General features: G+C 48.4%; 8 protein-coding genes across 8 annotated transcripts; 3 read left to right on the forward strand and 5 right to left on the reverse strand.

The window, feature by feature from the left end:
- Positions 1 to 49: 49 nt before the first annotated feature.
- On the forward strand, positions 50 to 3,058 carry DEU56DRAFT_787312 (Fet3 protein). The gene is made up of 10 exons (XM_041352409.1): positions 50 to 285; positions 403 to 546; positions 689 to 779; positions 958 to 1,138; positions 1,232 to 1,452; positions 1,503 to 1,662; positions 1,731 to 2,088; positions 2,144 to 2,334; positions 2,394 to 2,637; positions 2,699 to 3,058. The coding sequence occupies exons 1-10, from the start codon at positions 134 to 136 to the stop codon at positions 2,853 to 2,855; spliced, it is 1,899 nt and encodes a 632-aa protein (XP_041211368.1). The 5' UTR covers positions 50 to 133; the 3' UTR covers positions 2,856 to 3,058.
- A 278-nt stretch (positions 3,059 to 3,336) lies between these two features.
- On the reverse strand, positions 3,337 to 5,881 carry DEU56DRAFT_978760 (uncharacterized protein). The gene is made up of 7 exons (XM_041359716.1): positions 5,680 to 5,881; positions 5,331 to 5,624; positions 5,045 to 5,266; positions 4,561 to 4,988; positions 4,430 to 4,509; positions 3,543 to 4,371; positions 3,337 to 3,487 (listed from the first exon to the last, which is right to left on the reverse strand). The coding sequence occupies exons 1-6, from the start codon at positions 5,812 to 5,814 to the stop codon at positions 3,563 to 3,565; spliced, it is 1,968 nt and encodes a 655-aa protein (XP_041211369.1). The 5' UTR covers positions 5,815 to 5,881; the 3' UTR covers positions 3,337 to 3,487; positions 3,543 to 3,562.
- Positions 5,882 to 5,978: 97 nt separating this feature from the next.
- On the reverse strand, positions 5,979 to 7,469 carry DEU56DRAFT_787317 (uncharacterized protein). The gene has a single exon (XM_041352410.1). It carries the CDS (start codon positions 7,095 to 7,097, stop codon positions 6,150 to 6,152), a length of 948 nt encoding a protein of 315 aa, XP_041211370.1. The 5' UTR covers positions 7,098 to 7,469; the 3' UTR covers positions 5,979 to 6,149.
- Positions 7,470 to 7,559: 90 nt separating this feature from the next.
- DEU56DRAFT_706413 (uncharacterized protein) lies at positions 7,560 to 7,883 on the reverse strand (the record flags this gene model as incomplete). The annotated part of the gene is made up of 2 exons (XM_041347415.1): positions 7,560 to 7,756; positions 7,814 to 7,883. Coding segments are annotated over 2 exons (267 nt in total), but the record flags the coding sequence as incomplete, so codon positions are not given.
- A 485-nt stretch (positions 7,884 to 8,368) lies between these two features.
- DEU56DRAFT_787319 (serine hydroxymethyltransferase-domain-containing protein) lies at positions 8,369 to 10,562 on the forward strand. The gene is made up of 9 exons (XM_041352411.1): positions 8,369 to 8,523; positions 8,588 to 8,695; positions 8,751 to 8,951; positions 9,015 to 9,022; positions 9,076 to 9,166; positions 9,224 to 9,525; positions 9,576 to 9,705; positions 9,762 to 9,996; positions 10,056 to 10,562. The coding sequence occupies exons 1-9, from the start codon at positions 8,404 to 8,406 to the stop codon at positions 10,388 to 10,390; spliced, it is 1,530 nt and encodes a 509-aa protein (XP_041211372.1). The 5' UTR covers positions 8,369 to 8,403; the 3' UTR covers positions 10,391 to 10,562.
- A 672-nt stretch (positions 10,563 to 11,234) lies between these two features.
- DEU56DRAFT_909972 (uncharacterized protein) lies at positions 11,235 to 12,254 on the forward strand (the record flags this gene model as incomplete). Its single annotated transcript, XM_041357139.1, has 3 exons — positions 11,235 to 11,706; positions 11,768 to 11,986; positions 12,049 to 12,254. The coding sequence occupies 3 exons, from the start codon at positions 11,235 to 11,237 to the stop codon at positions 12,252 to 12,254; spliced, it is 897 nt and encodes a 298-aa protein (XP_041211373.1).
- Positions 12,255 to 13,123: 869 nt separating this feature from the next.
- On the reverse strand, positions 13,124 to 14,386 carry DEU56DRAFT_899737 (uncharacterized protein; the record flags this gene model as incomplete). The annotated part of the gene is made up of 5 exons (XM_041356493.1): positions 14,161 to 14,386; positions 14,042 to 14,108; positions 13,797 to 13,987; positions 13,537 to 13,733; positions 13,124 to 13,477 (listed from the first exon to the last, which is right to left on the reverse strand). Exons 1-5 carry the CDS (start codon positions 14,351 to 14,353, stop codon positions 13,124 to 13,126), a joined length of 1,002 nt encoding a protein of 333 aa, XP_041211374.1. The 5' UTR covers positions 14,354 to 14,386.
- A 916-nt stretch (positions 14,387 to 15,302) lies between these two features.
- On the reverse strand, positions 15,303 to 16,231 carry DEU56DRAFT_170137 (uncharacterized protein). Its single transcript, XM_041344881.1, has 4 exons — positions 16,112 to 16,231; positions 15,814 to 16,054; positions 15,517 to 15,757; positions 15,303 to 15,461 (listed from the first exon to the last, which is right to left on the reverse strand). Exons 2-3 carry the CDS (start codon positions 16,045 to 16,047, stop codon positions 15,602 to 15,604), a joined length of 390 nt encoding a protein of 129 aa, XP_041211375.1. The 5' UTR covers positions 16,048 to 16,054; positions 16,112 to 16,231; the 3' UTR covers positions 15,303 to 15,461; positions 15,517 to 15,601.
- Positions 16,232 to 16,514: the final 283 nt, after the last annotated feature.

Genomic DNA, 16,514 nt, shown 5'->3' on the forward strand with positions numbered 1-16,514 from the left:
GACCAAGGGTTCTCGCTAGTCCCAATTCTTCCCAAAGGCGCGCAGTACTATATAGTTCTCCACATCCACCCAAACTGACCTCATCTTCTAGGTAGCACTATCCCTAACTGTGGGGGGTACCATTGACACGTTCATGTGGTGTCGTCAGTTGCTTCCATTCCTTGCACTCTTGCCTCCTGCTCTAGCGGGTATACAGGAACTTTGGTGGAACATCACCTACGTTCTTGATGCAAATCCAGATGGCCTCTTTGAGCGCCGTGTTGTTGGCGTCAACGGGTCCTGGCCGTGAGTCTCTCACATTTTATATTATTAGCTTGTCGGTGACAGTATCTGACTTCTTCACATTATTCGAACCGCAAAAATTCCACCCTGTGCTTGTTGACTTCTTCAAATCTCATCAAGACCCCCACCAATCGAGGTATCCGCAACAGATTCATTGCTTGTGCATGCAACGAACAGCATTGATAAACCTGTCACACTACACCACCATGGCATGTTCTTCAACTCAACATCCTGGATGGACGGGGCAATGGGGGTGTCACAATGGTATGTAAATTTCCATCATTTCATCATCCAGTGTTGCCTGCGCTACCTCGCTAGCTGTCCACATATTTCGTTTGACGTTGCCCGTCAACCCATGTGAAATTCATTATTGTGAAGTACCCTGCTGATTCTTTTTCCGACGCAGCGGCATACCCCCAGGCCAGACGTTTGATTACGTTGTACCCATCAACTCCTCCGGGCAAGTCGGCACATACTGGGCGCATGGTCATGCAAACGTAAGTAAACAACCCTCTATTTGTCTGTGCGGCCCGAGGGCTGTTTTTTTTTTTCTCTCTTTCAAACAATTCTTACGGTTTCCTCGCTTTCTACTTCGCTTGCCTGTTTGCTCTTCCGAAATAATGTTTCACATTTTCTGCAATGCCGTATCGCTAAATTTCGTGTCTATTCTTGCAGGGAATATATGTGGATGGTCTTCGCGCGCCTCTCCTCCTGCATTCTCCAAATGAAACTTATGCCGGGCACTACGACGCCGAGTTCACTGTTGTTTTAGGTGACTGGTACCACAAGGAGCATCCTGTCCTCTTGAAATCATTCCTCAGTATCGCAAATCCAGGCGGGGCGGAGCCTGTTCCTGGTGAGTTACCTCGTTCTATAGTTCATGGCGATATACCGATGGACGGATGTATAATTCGGTAATTTTTTTGGTTCATGTTGCATTGGCTTGCAGATTCTGCCATCATATATTTCTCCCAAAATGGTTCCTACCTGCCACCGAACACAGGGAGCAACCTATCCCCAGTAACAAGCATGGTGGGTTTCAACGAGAACGCGACCCTTCCGTTCGAACCGGGTAAAACGTACAGACTGCGCATAATCAACATGGGCGCGCTCGCGGGGTTCTTCTTCTGGATCGACGGGCATGAAATGCGAATTATCGAAGCTGATGGTGTGCGTTTGGTTCTACCTGCTTACAATTCCATAGACTCATTTTACCGCAGACCGACACACAGGAACAGCTCGTCGATATACTGAGCGTATCAGTGGCGCAGCGTTATTCTGTGCTCGTCACTGCGAGGAACGATACCTCGTCGAACTGGGCCATCCATGCGAACATGGATACAACCATGTTTGACAAGGTCCCCAGTGGTTTGAATCCGAGTAGGCCATTCCCTGTCCTGAGCACTTGATCGCACCACTTATCATACTGCCTTTCAAAATGCTTGCAGATACTACCTCCACCATCACGTACTCCGCTTCCTCCAACCTCACTAACTTGTCCCCTGTGTCCTCCTATACCATGGTGAACGACAGCGCTCTGGTTCCTGCCCTTGTTTCGCCTGCGCTCTCCCCTACGAATACCTTTGAGCTTGAGTTCAACTTCGACACGATGAACGATGGGACAAATCATGGGTACTTCAATAATCTGGTTTATAACCCGCCATTGGTACCCGCGATCATGAGCGCGTTGAGCCTGGGCGAAAATGCCACTAGCCTAACTGCATACGGGCCATACAGCTTTGTGGTCAATTACGGAGACGTGGTCGACCTTGTGGTGAAGAATGCCGATACAGGACAGCATCCCTTGTGCGTGTCCTCTCTTTACATTCGGCACTTAACAAAATCTAATATTACGTTCTAGCCACTTACACGGATACAAGGTGCAGATCGTCAATAGAGCGACAGATTATACCTCCGACGATCCATCGTTGAACCCACCGCTTGTCGAAGGGCAAGCAAACCCGATGCGTCGTGACACCGTAACCATCACTGGCGGAGGTTCCGTCACACTCCGCTTCGTCGCTGATAACCCCGGCGCATGGCTCTTCCACTGAAAGTCTACGAATCCCCCTTTAAGGAAAGACAACTTGCTTATATTGTTATACATCCAGGTCACGTCGAATGGCACCTTGAATCGGGCCTTGCGGCCCAATTCATAACAGCGCCGCTTCTCGCACAAGAACGGGCACAGGACCGTGTTCCGTCGTTTATGTATGACCAGTGTGCTGCGCTTGGGGTTCTTTCGAGCGGTAATGCTGCAGGACATGCGAGCCCGACTGATTTGTCGGGTCTCCCGCTTGGGCCGTGGGTGCAGAAGCTCGGTTGGCTGCCTAAAGGTATCTGGGCGATGGCTGGGTGAGTCCAGGGGCTGAAGCAATTGTTATGATGTGCTGACGATGCGGGGTGTGCTTGGTAGATGTGTACTGACAGCTATCATTGGCATCGTTACTGTTATGTGGTATGCCATGGGAGGTTATATCACTGAGGAGGAGATGGAGGAGGAGGTGCGTCAGCGCATCGAGGAAAAGGCACGTAAAGGAAAGTTCTTTGGTTTGTTCAAGAGAAAGACTTGAATATTCTGTGCTGTATTTTGTTCATACTGATCTAGTCGGTCACTCTGGCTCGGATGCCGTTCTGCAGGGTAATTTTGTCAATAATAATTATCGCTTACTCCATAGTTTAGTGGGTATTGTGAGATGTAGATACACATGCAATAACTTGTAGTTTAAGGTTAAGGTTAACGCATCGAAAGTCGGCTTTTGATTTACTACATCTTCCCAAACGGTGCTTTTCACGCGGCCTCGGGAGCTGGCAGGATCAATCAATTACTTCGTTGCCCAAGCGCTCAAACGGTGAGGGTATTTCTCTTGGTGAAACTTGGCTGCTCTTAGGCCTGAAGACCAGCCAAGCCGACGACAAGACCACAGCAAAACCAAGCCCCACGACCCTTGAGAACCGAGTGTGCTTTCCAATACACGCCACATCATCCCTGCTAATTATTTCGATACGTACCGTCCATTCGGAAAGTTCATTGTCAAGCAAAATAATTATATCGAATTAAAGCCCGGTCACCAAATGATAATGCTCGTAGGCCGCTCAAGGTTCGCGGAAGTGTCCAGGCATCAAGACACTTGATGACATTAATAATACAAACGTACAATACATCATACACCCACAGGTGCGGAAGCTCAGTACAGAGGGGTCACTAGACACAAAACTAGATGAATAACACGCAAAGAAACACAAAAAAAACCACTCACGTGTTAACGCTACATGGTTTCTATTTCGCAGAAATCGCAGTCTTCGCTTGCTCGACACGCCGCTTATTTTTCGCTATGATACCTGGATCCAGAAGCTCGCTGGCTGGAATGTTCTCGGCAACGTTCACGGCACCGGATCCAAAGTGCAACGCCTGCTGCCAGCGCTTCTCGCGAATGGCCATCTCAGCTGCATTTCCTAGCGCCAATGCAAGCTCCCTTCTCGCCCCCAGCACTTCCTTCGAATACTGACCCTGTGTGTGGCTGTCAAGCGCAACTAGCGCAGCGGCAAGCTCTGCAGCGCTCGTGAACGCAACCCTGGCGAAATCGTTGTCGCCCCCGCGGGCGCGATCACGCCCCTTGTCCATAGACGCTTTGACACGCTGCAGAGCGATCTTCAGGAATCGGCGGATAACATCAGGGTTGGTGATTTGTTGTACATGGTTGAGACAGGTCGAGGATGAAAGGCCATTTGGCGCTTTTTTGAGTCCTTGAATGGTGTCAAAGGCTTTTCGCTGGGCGAGCACGACGAGCAGGCGTGCGAGGGCCGTTGGACCCATGGTACCTTCGTCCGCGATTTGAAGTGTCCCATCCACTGGCATGTTCAGGGATACAGTGTATTTGGGGCTGCGGAAAATTTCTTGCGCACGCTCGATACTCGTGTATCGATCCTCCAGTTTATTGGGGTCGAGCTCATTCGAGGACTTTATTTTGCGTGAAGCAAGGTATGCCATCCGGAGGAGTGACTCGATCTCGGCGTTGGTGACACCGCAAGACTCGGCTGCGTGACTGAGAGTACTGACCAGTCTCAGCATAGCAATACGAGATGTTCCTGTGAGCCGTTTATACGATGAACTATATTCATCGACAGAGTCATTTCGGCGACCGACCTCTTTGTCCAAACACCTTGCCGAAATCAGCTGCTTTGGGCTCCACCGCGTGATAATCAACCTCGACCCGATCAAACCAGCTTTATACGGGTGATTAGCCGTGCAGCGGAGAGTCGAAGAACAAAACCTACCCCCGAACCTCACGCCAATCCTCCTCTTCAATTTTCATCCATACTTCGATGATCTTATCACACCAGTCTTCTCGGGACGTGAGGATGGCCGCAGCTTGGGACATAGCTTTCCACTCCTGAGCTCTAAAGGCACTGTCTTGAGGCGTCGAAACGCCCGGTACTATGTGTAACGGCCATTGGAAGAGGAGGGCTAAGACCTCGCACGCGATAGAATCGAGTTGTGTTTCAGGGTACCAAGGCGGACGGGCGACGATGGCACAGTCAAAAAGGAGGTCTAAAATTTCTGGATTCTTCTTCAAAATGTCAAGACAATGTTTTCGTGATCGGGGTGGTGTGGTACACAAAAGCCCGTGCGCAGCCCATATAGCGTTCTCTTGACCAATGGCATAATATCGGGGTGCGCACTCTGCGGCTCGTTTTGCAGGTACCTCATCGATAAAATTAGTCAAGTGCATGATGAATAAGACGGAATAGCGATACATACATCTGTCGCACCAATAACTATCTGACTTTGCCATGTTGTGTTTGAGGATTGCATGTTTTCGATGAAGAAATCGGGTCCTTCCAACGCGAATTTGCAGGCTGCTGCAATTATATCTGCTGCTTCTGCTGGAGATGACTCCTCTCCCAGTACGGATCCGCAGGCGAGTACATGGAAGGTACTGATGGCTAACTGACGGAAAGTGCAAAGAGGATGTTTCAGATGCTAAGAGACACATAAAACCTCGGAACGTTATTAAAGCCAAAGAAAACGTCCTGTATATTCTTACCGATAGACAAATGTTAACGATATGGTTCTTCTTCATGTCCTCCAGAAGCGCGCGCCGCTCGGTAAGATTACCAGTCATCATAAGTTCTGACAGAGATTCGAACGCATAGTACTGGCCAAGATATCGTTCCTTCGGTTGCGATTGCGATTGCGTGTACAGATGGGACGTTAAGACAGCAAGAAACGTCTTCACGATCCCTGCCGCATAGCATGCTCTGCCAAAGGCACTAAAGCTAGGAGATTCACCTCCCTTTCGCGCGGAAGTCTCTTTGTGGAGTCGGATTTTGATGGCGCCCTAGTTGGCGCTGGTCCAGACAGTCGTATGAAGCACGAGATACAATAGGACCTACCGTATAGTTCTGTACAAATGTCGGGTCTTGATTTCGTTCTACAAGCTTGGCAAAGAGCTTCGGCAGGTTCTGTGATAGTTCTGGTTCAGGCGCGCCGAGGACTTGTTCGATATTATGGAGTGCAATGTTGCTCATGACCGTTGGAGCGCTGCGTGTGCGCCTGTATAGACTGATTGGCGAGCAGCTATACGCAAGTTTATAGATCTACGAGTGGAAGCGCCGTAGTGCCGAATTCAGAATATTTCTCTCACAGTCAAGCCCTAACCCTAACTTTAGGTTTTGTTTGTTGCGCAATGGGAAACAATATTATAAGACGTCCTGCATCTTGAACTACATATTAGCGATACATCGCACAACTAAGTATAACAGCTAATTGATACAGCGTATAGGTATATGAGCTAGTGTCCCGGGTTCCATAGAGTCCTATAATCCATCATCAAAATCCATCATTAACACAACCCACCCGCTCTTCAATAAGCCGAGATAAAATTGAATGGAGATGAAGCAGTCGAAGAAGAAACCACCGCGGATGAAGATGTTGCACCGATCCGGACGACCGGTGATCCAGAAATAATGGGAGATGATGCAGCGCTGGATCTGACGCTTGCAGTTTGAGTGACGGAATGACTGTTCAAGCTAATGGTGGTGGCGCTTGCACTTTGAGTGGCGGAGGGACTGTTCAAGTTAATGGTGGTGGCGCTTGCACTTTGAGTGGCGGAGGGACTGTTCAAGTTAATGGTAGTGGTTGGGGCATAAGAAGGAGATGGCGAAGCAGAGGATGCAGCAAGTGGAGTTTGTGTAACGGTAGGGATAGTGGATGTTACAGTTCCGTTCAATCCCGCACTCGTCGCCGTTGGAGAAATGCTGGATACAGCCGTACCATTAGCCGTAACAGTAACAACCACGGTGGTCACAACGATCACAGTGGAAACATTATTCGCGCCGGTAGTGGTAGCTGGTGCAGGCGTCACAAGAGGGGCTGAGGAAGTGAGAAGCCCAGTGCCAGTGCCAGTGGATACAACGGGAGTGGTTGAAGCAACACCGGTACCTGTAGAAGTGCCAAAACCAAAGGTGGTCACAGGAGTAGAAGCGACAGAAGAGCTCGCCAAAGTACTCGAAGTAGTACCAAAGCCAAAGGTGGTCGCGGGAGTAGAAGCGACAGAAGAGCTCGCCAAAGTACTCGAAGTAGTGCCAAAGCCAAAGGTGGTCGCAGGAGTGGAAGTGACAGAGGAACTCGCCAAGGCACTTGTAGAAACAATTGATGCAGGACTACTGGCAGAAGAACTCACTACGCTCGTGGGGAAAGCAGTGCTAGTCCCGGCATGAGTGGATGAAGTAGTGACAGTAGTCGTTGGACTGCCAAATCCAAAGGTGGGTGCATACGAGGAGCCAAACTGACGCTTTTTCATCGAGTTCATCGAGGAACTGGCGAGGGGAGATGAAGACACAGGAACCGAGGAATCGCATGGGTCATAGGTGCTTGCAGTAGGAGTGATTGTAGAAGAGGGTTTGGCACTTGTAGAAGACACAGGAGCCGAGGAATCGCATGGGTCATATGTGCTTGCGGTAGGAGTGACTGCATAAGAGGGTCCGGCACTTGTAGAAGACACAGGAGCCGAGGAATCGCATGGGTCATAGGTGCTTGCGGTAGGAGTGATTGTAGAAGAGGGTTTGGCACTTGTAGAAGACACAAGAGTCGAGGAATCACATGGGTCATAAGTGCTTGCGGTAGGAGTGATCGTAGAAGAGGTAATGACACTTGTAGAAGAGGGTTTGGCACTTGTAGAAGAGGGTATGACACTGGTAGAAGGGGGTATGACACTTGTAGAAGAGGGTATGACACTTGTAGAAGAGGGTATGGCACTTGTGGTGGTACTATTTCCGGTTACACCTCCCTGAACGCCAGCAGCGACAAAGCGTGCCTCAGCATCACTTTTTGTGTCACAAGCGAGAGCGGTGCCAGCTTTGTTAACGAGAGGAAGCGCGTAGCAAGACAGACCGGACGAGCAATGCGTGAGCTCCCAGGACCTTCCAACGCACTGTGCGAAGGCACCGCCCACACATGCTTGAATATCATCTGTGGCGCGGTCAAAAAATTAATAAAGCGAAGAAGAACAAATATTGGAGAACACACTGATACAAGGATCATTGACGGACATGTTTGCAAACTGAGCATTCAATTTTTGGGCATCGAGACCGTTTTGTTGTGGGGAGAAGGCTGAAGAATTGGATGCGAGCACGTTTGCAGAGAAAGATGCAAGAGGTGCTGCGCTGGCGAGGGAAGCCAGAACGGCAATTACGAAGAAATTCTGAGCGAGAGCCATAGCTGTTGAAGATGAAATGCTGAAGTGAGTGTGCTAGCGTTAGAATGAACGTAAGAAGAGCTCCTGGCTCTGATCTAGAATCCGTTAAAATAAGAAGATGAAGGAAGGAAGAGTCAGTCAGGATTGGTGTGCGCAAGATGGTGATTCAAGGCCATCTGCTGCGCCCTTTATACATGAAAGGGACCGCCGTGGAGACATGGACACTCGCCAGTAGCTTATTGTTTGAAGCATACCTCCATTGTGTTCGTTAATAGGTTTCAAACTCAGCGATTTCACTTAAAATAATCATTGTTTATTTGTTCCTGGAAAGCCAAACAAATAAGCTTTATCTCGGGTTTATCCGTGTTTCTAACTCGTTGAAAATTTAATATTTAATCTTCCGCCTGATTGCGAGATTGAGATGTTTCGTCTGATAACTCGTCGTATCCACCTCTCCTCCACCCCCTCATCATCCCTGCGTTTCAAACAGGGCTTTGCACTCAGCTCAAGAAAAATGGCAACCTCTAACACTCCAGACTTCGTGCGCACTATTTTCGAGTATCACATGTCCATATCTTTACTAAGAAGCTGCACTATCATTGCAGAACAAAGTCCTGTATGCACCTCTGTCAGAGATTGATCCTCAAGTGCAGAACATCATCGACAAGGAAACTTGGAGGCAGTTTTCCGGACTCGAGCTTATCGCATCTGAGGTGGATTTCACTGTTCACTATCTTTTATCTTCATCTTTTCTTAGACATCTCTTAGAACCTGACCAGTCGCGCAACTCTCGAGGCAAATGGTTCAATACTGACTAACAAGTACTCGGAGGGTCTTCCAAATGCCCGTTACTATGGTGGTAATGAGCACATTGACGAGCTCGAGATTCTTTGCCGCAAACGGGCCCTTGAAGCCTTCAACCTCGACCCTGCAAAATGGGGTGTAAACGTCCAGCCCTACTCTGGTTCTGTGAGTGTTTCACTACAATCAGGCATTCTTTAATCTTGACATTCAACGACTCTCTCATCCCAGACTGCCAAGTATGTCCGATACGTCTCTTGTGTGATCGTGTCTCACATTACGTGACCGATAGCTTTGCAGCCTTGACCGCCCTCCTTCAGCCTCAGGACCGTTTGATGGGTCTTGGGCTCCCTGATGGTGGACATCTCACACATGGTTACTATGTGAGTCTTTTTTGCCATGTCACCACCTGGCCGGGTTTCTGAGATCTCGTCAATTAGACTGCCAAAAAGAAGATGACCGCTTCTTCAATATACTTCCAGTCTTTCCCTTATGCCGTTGATCCCTCAACACAACTTATCGACTATGCAGGCCTTGCACGGCAAGCAAAAATTTTCAAGCCCAGACTAATCATCTGTGGTGCCTCTGCTTATCCCCGTGATTGGGACTATGCTGCCTTGAAGAAGACTGCAGACACAGAAGGCGCATATCTCATGGCTGATATTGCACACACCAGCGGTCTTGTCGCAGCACAAACACTGAATGACCCATTCGAGTATTGTGACATTGTTACCACGACGACGTGAGTTTTCCGTTCACATCCGAGACTCCTCTCACACCGACGTATCTCAGCCACAAGACCCTCCGCGGCCCTCGCGCTGGCCTCATCTTTTTCAAAAAAGACGGACCCAACAGCCAGGATCTTGAGAAGCGCGTTAACGACGCAGTTTTCCCTGCTTGTCAGGGCGGCCCTCACAATAACGTTGGCACCCCAATTTCTCGGTCATGAAGTACACGCTGATAACAAAATTATGACAGACTATTGCCGCTGTCGCCACTGCCCTTTTGCAGGTATCCCAGCCCTCATTCAAGGCCTATGCCAAACAGGTCATTGCCAATGCGCAGACACTTGCATCTGCCCTTCATGGGCACGGATACCAACTCCAGACTGGAGGTACTGACAACCACCTTGTTCTGTGGGACCTTCGTCCTCTTGGTTTGACTGGCAGCAAAGTCGAGAAGGTATGCGACCTGCTCGGCATTACCATCAACAGTAACATCTGTCTCTCTTGCCTTTCGCATCAAGATACTGATATTGGAACCCTGCAACAGAAAACGCAGTCTCTGGCGATGCATCAGCCCAGACTCCTGGCGGTATCCGTCTCGGCACATCGGCACTCACTTCCCGTGACATGACCGAGGAGGACATCAAGGTCGTCGCTGGCTTCCTGCACCGGGCTGTGCAGCTCTCGCTCTTCCTTCAAAAGGAGGCTGGCTCCAAGCTTCTCAAGGATTTCATCCGCGCTGCAACGACGAAGGGCTCAGCAGGTGCAGCACAGGTACACGATCTCCGCAAAGATGTCGTTGAGTTCGCACGGAGGTGGCCGCTCCCTGGTGCCGATATCCGCACGATTCAGCGTCCGGCGGGTATTGAGGAGGACTTTTAGGTGTTGACGTGCGGGGTGTTAGAGGCGTGTTCAAAAGATTCAACGGTCACTTGTTGCACAGCGTGGGCATTCAACATCGTTCACATCAGCGTGGACATTCAACATAGTCTACATCTGACAATGTATCAATAGCTACAGCGTATTATGATTATTTCAGTTCCTCGCTATCTTCGCGCGCAGCTACGGGTGTCGTGGATTCTAAGTCATCGTCACCATACCTCTGTTCGAATTCCTAGCCACCAGACCGCTGTAGAAAGGACGGGTTATATAATTTCAGTGGATGTTAGACTTATATTCGGTGGATTATGCACCGATATTCTGTATACCAAAAATCCACTGATCCGGCATGCATCTGTTATATAACATCAGTGGATTCGAATTCCAAACCACCAAACAAAATATCTTCCCAACATCATACACATAAACCAACAGTACTACCGCTGCTGCTGATTTATGATCTATCGAGCAACGGATCAATACAAATCAGCAGCAGCAGAACACAGATCAGCTGGAAAGCCATCACGTCGACGGCAACACTAAGAATCAGATAATAAGGTGGAAGAGAGTATGATTGAGAAGTACGGAAAGGAGATGATCCGTAAGTATGTGCACAGCGCGGTATATATAGGGATCAGTATTCGACGGTGTCCAATCAGCTCACGACGACGCATCAGAAGTGAATGACGTCGTATGTCTATGACGTAGATCGGCTTACACCCTTCGAGCGCCTTAAGGTCACATCGTGACTAAGCACCAGATTAACAGGTAGCAGGCCCCTATTTTCTCAAATAAATTAGTAACATCGCTTCGATCTATATATCAGCTCTGTTTATGTTCCTCTACAATGGCCACCAAGTCTAAAGCCTTTAATGACAGCGCGTCTCACGTCTCCAACCCACCTCCCTCCTATGATGCATTTTCTAGCGTGTTCGTATCAGCAGACTCCGTCCAGTGCAAACGACCGTTATTTTCATTCCCACAATCCAAGCAAAAACGTCGTGCCACGGCTCTCTCTCACATCCGTGAAATTGTCTCCTATCCTGATTTAAACCCTACCTCTGTCGAGTCAATTGTCAACTCCTGCGCCGCTACTCTCTCAGCAGCAAATTTTTCCGACCTCGTGCAACAACTCAATTTCGAGGGTCACACGGCGCTGTATTGGGCGGTCATAAACAACCGACGAGCCGCCCTTTGGGCGTTTAAGAATTTCATTTCTGAATTCTCGCCCGCGTGCACTTCCGACTTGCGTCGTGCATGCATGGCACTTAACGACCATGATCTGTTTATGCAGCTGAATTTGGGGCGCACTGTCAATAGTAAGTCACATGGTACATAATGTCCCGAGAGACCATTATTTGACTTGTCACGTACTTTCAGCTGGGGATAAGTCTTTCAGATGTATGTTAGGTTGCCCACAAGACAAGATTGATGTCTTTCAACATGGGCTGCCAGAGGGAATGGTGGGAAGTTGTCCGCTCAGTGATATCGAAGTGCATAAACTGGACGAAAACTACTTCTTTGCTGCTGTCACCTTCAGGATGTTCCATATACGCCTGCGTACCATACAGACATTGGCAGCGGAATTTATTGCCCGGGGTATGTGGCCCTCGTCTTTTGGCTTTTTCTTCACATTGATACGAATATGCTATCCCCTGAAGGACGTATATGGATGTTGGAATTTTACATAGGAACAGATGCAAAGTGGCACATTGAACTTCGTCTTTCTGACCATAGCATGGGAGTAGTACATCCGGACGCCACACTTTCGATAATGGCCCACAGGCCACAGCCTGGCTCGGACACCCCACAGCATCTAGTTTTAGATATGAGACATCCATCGGACACACTTGTGCCTAAGGGGTGAGTTTATTACTCCCAACATTCGAAGCCAAGGCATACTAAAGTTTTTGTTGTTCGTATGTAACTATTTTTTGCTTTCTTGCTCTGGCCATCACACAGATTGTCTCACCAATACAGGCACACTGAATCCGCCACGAGCACAATTAGCATACAGTTGGATGATTGGCCTATGGACAAGTAAGTCCTCTTCCTTAATCTTCCTCGCAGTGCCATTTGTATCCATCAGCGGGTTTTGCGAGTCTTGAACAAGCTGACTTGAACTGTTTTTCTTTAGCGATACTGAATACGTAGACAGCAATGGCACCCTATGCTTAGGGCTGACGGTGAAGATGGCATAACACTGCCCTGTCAGGTTAGTCGGCCCATCTCTTTGATTCAAATAATCATTCAATGTTATATACATGCAATACAGCTGATAGTGGTACGTTGTCGTAACGGACTCGCAGGCGAGCAATAACTGAACGTCGATGAGTTCGCTGCGGGGTACAGAAGGGTTCTGAGCACAGTGGAGCTCCATTGTAACTTAACAATATCTGTGGCCCATTCTTCGACGCCACTGCATCAATGCCGATCGATTGAGTTGAAGAGGTCTGATCAGATTGTAAGGTATCGTGTATCCAGATATTATACAGGCGCAACCTCATCCTGGGCTGTAAATCTGCGACGAATTTGTTTCTGCCACCTCATTGACACATATCAGATCCAGTGTTCGCGTTGAACAGGACGTACTGCCAGTTGAGAAATATCCAGCGGAACCAGAGCGCTTGCCAGTGCATGAGGAGGTAAGGATACTCTCATTCTTATCTTAGTGACCAACCGGTTAGGTTTGAAGTTGCTTGAAATGCAAAACAAACTATAAGGAACGATACAATACTAAGGAAATGTATTATAAAAGGAATTGGAAGGTATGCTCTCGACAACCACCTCCGCATCCGTTGATGTCGATTTCTCCGCCATTATGTCCTTACCCGCTGAAGGTGTATTACCATCCTCGTCCTCCTTAATTACATTATTTGGGGTCGTTCTCCATGCGGACGACATGGAGTTCCTCATTGGATTCGATAACGAATTGCATATCGAGCAATCTGCTCCGAGCTGTTCCAAGTCAACGCTGGTGAACACCATAGTTTCGCTGCTGTGTGGCATATCGATATCGCCAAAACCGCAAACGCGATACACTAGTGTCACCAGGACGAGGAGATCGCAAACAATGAGTGAAACAGCAACCTATATATGGACGTCACGATAAATTCTGAACCAACAAGTAGACTAAAATATCACTTTACCTTGACGTGTCCGATAACAATGATGCCTGTGGAATCGGGCCCGAACAGCATTGCAGAGTGCAGGATAGTCACAGCTGTGATGAAAATGGCAGCGGAGAATGATAGCAAGACTAGTGTCTTTCGGTTCTTAGGTAGATGAATGTGACGGAACACCAAAAGCGGTAGGACAACTAGCACCCCATCTGAAAGCATGTCCGCTGATCCGCAAAATGAACGATCATATCAGATTTTGAAGATCGGCAAGGTTCCGACAAACTTACTAACGAGTTGCGATATCGCAACAAAATTGGGAATGCGGCATGCGTAGCGTTCGCAGATATAGATTTTTTGGGCTATGGTCCCAATCCACATGATAACGAAGAAGATTCCTGTGCCGTAAACGATGTGTCTGAGGCTGCCTTCAGGATTTGCGACACGCATGAGGGAACATAGGATGCTGGCTCTCGCAAACCTCGTAAAATGTTAGTACGAAAAGTACAAACTCATACGATGGCTAGCGACGTACCAGAGAACGCAAGGGAAAGCCATAGATACGAGCCAAAATACTCTTCGACTGCCCGCTGGCATTGCATCTATGTCTGCAAGCTTAAGAAAGGCCACGAGCCAGATTCTGCATAAACGCACAATTGACCGCAGTTGGCCGATCAAGCAAGGCACAGACAAAGCAGATCGAATCGAAAGCCAGTGATAGTGCTGCCCACATGTCTTCCCACCACAGTCGTGCGACATAGTACCGATATGATAACCTCAACACAGTGCACGCAATCGCCACTCCATGAAAGGTCGCTGCTATCACTGTTCTAGACTTGAGACTCATAAGTAGGCGGGTTGAGTTGAACTCAATACGTACCTTTAAGACACGTTGACCATGATTGAAACATCACATAGCAAGTGAAAAGACGAGATGAAAAACAACGCAAGGCGCTTTTTTGTGAACGAAAAACATGCCGGCAACGCTCCCAGTAAGTCCTGGTCTGTTGCCTTGAATTCAGCCTTGGGGCTATGTTGCAACCGGGATCCCATCGGGACGATCCCCGGCTGAAGTTCCTTTCATCCCCTCATGACACGCTGTGCAAATTGACTCAGCTTTAATCTGTCCACGCATCCTGAGCTTGATCAATATAATCACTAGCGCACCCGCGAATATCCCCGCGGCGGCGGGTATCCGTGTTAAATTTAGCAGAGAGTTGGGAAATCGACTCCGGATTCGAACATGTCATGTTGCACGCCGTGACAGATTGCGTGATCAACTGTCCAATTTCTGAAGTAGGACGGCAAAGGAATTGAAGGCGATGTGAATGAGTCGCTAGTGAACATCACCACTGCGATACTGTTCAATACATGAATATGGTTCTAAAAGACCGGAATGTAACACTGCGTATTATGTAAAAGGCTCACCATAAAACAAAATTACGGCTACGTATGACGGCAGCCAGTTGAAGGCCGAAGCGGGACATCTGCTGCTGCTGCTTGATTTTGGTAAGTAGAGTAAGTAGGATAATCATATTAGGAGACCGCAAGTGATGCAAGCTTATACGGCTTGACCAGAGATCGCCATCAACGGAGTCTTCGACGCTGGATCCAATGATTCTCCGAATCGGGCGTTTCGAAAGTGCATGAATTCGTCTTCATGAAGGTATGTACTATGCACATGCTTATGATCTTCATCAAGAAGTGTGGTGTCGAATTAAGTGTTAACCTGGTTGGGAAAGTCTCAGCGCTTAGTAGATGATCGTCACAACTACTTATTTGGATGTGCCAACTCATGCGAGTTCTTGAAGCCTAGATCTTTTCGAATATATACAATTCGCTGTGCGTGCACTTGCACGCAGTGATAAGGTAGAGGTCGCCCATATTGCGCCTGTACTCCGCGTTGAATAAATCGCCCAACGCACCCGGCCGCATGTGTGGGCTGCAACGAGAGACTACGAGCATAAAAATTGAGCGATGAGCTTATGGAGAGATTACTATTCAACGTACACCAAATCATCTGTCTGCCTAAATTTGGTGTCTACCTCAATTCTACCTCAACCACAACCAAAACCGGCTCCCCAATTCATGTACTTTACAACAGTCCACTGTTATATTCACCGACATACCCGTATGAAGCGGTGCAGGCTGGGATGCCAAGGTTGTAAGGGTCGTTTCCTGGTTGACACTTCGAGTTCAGTCCCGAATACGGGAAACAGATGTTGCTGGGGCCAGCTGTAAGTGCCCAATCCTGAAATCCAAAAATCGGTGAGCGCCTATGCACTGCTGCGAGAGACAGTTACTTACGGCCGATGCACTGTATGAGCACCCTGTGTACGTTCCCGGATTCGCAACAGAAGGATAATAGCACGAGATGGTATCGCCTGAGCATGTCCAGTAGTTAAGACATGCGTTCCCTTGCGATGGACTGATTTGCTCATAATCGCAATTAGGGCAGGCCTCACATTCGGCACTAACTCTCGTGGTGAGCGCAAGGAGGATGTGAACTATCATAGCCACGGCTAGTACAAAACGAGTCATGGTTGCACTGATGTGTTAACTGTTAGATCTAGCAGCAAAGAGGGATCGCACAGTAAAAACGTACACGGTGTGGTTGTTTCAACTGTTCAGCAATTCTTTGGCTGGACAGTTGCAGTCTTATATACCGTCAGCAAGTTGCTTCAGGCACAATTAAGGATGTGTTGAGATCCCATAACATCTTGCGTTTCGCGTCATATGATCCGTGGTGTGGGTCCGTTCGAACTTGAACTTCGAATGACATTAGTGTGATTACTTCCAAAGCGAACCTCGTCTACCCATACACATAGTTGCTCACAGTCTTTTTGCTCACCCGCAAATTTCGGGGTCAAATGATCACATTGCTTCACATGCAGTGCCAATGTCCACAAAGCAAATGTCTAGTAACCACATAGCCAACAAGACCAGCCCACCGGTGGCCACCAGCATGGGACATAATTTAGAAATACTCACAGGTACTTGGAGTCAGA

The sequence above is a fragment of the Suillus clintonianus genome (assembly GCF_016758775.1).
Source record: "Suillus clintonianus strain FC179 chromosome Unknown DEU56scaffold_16, whole genome shotgun sequence".
Classification (NCBI taxonomy): Eukaryota; Fungi; Basidiomycota; class Agaricomycetes; order Boletales; family Suillaceae; genus Suillus; species Suillus clintonianus.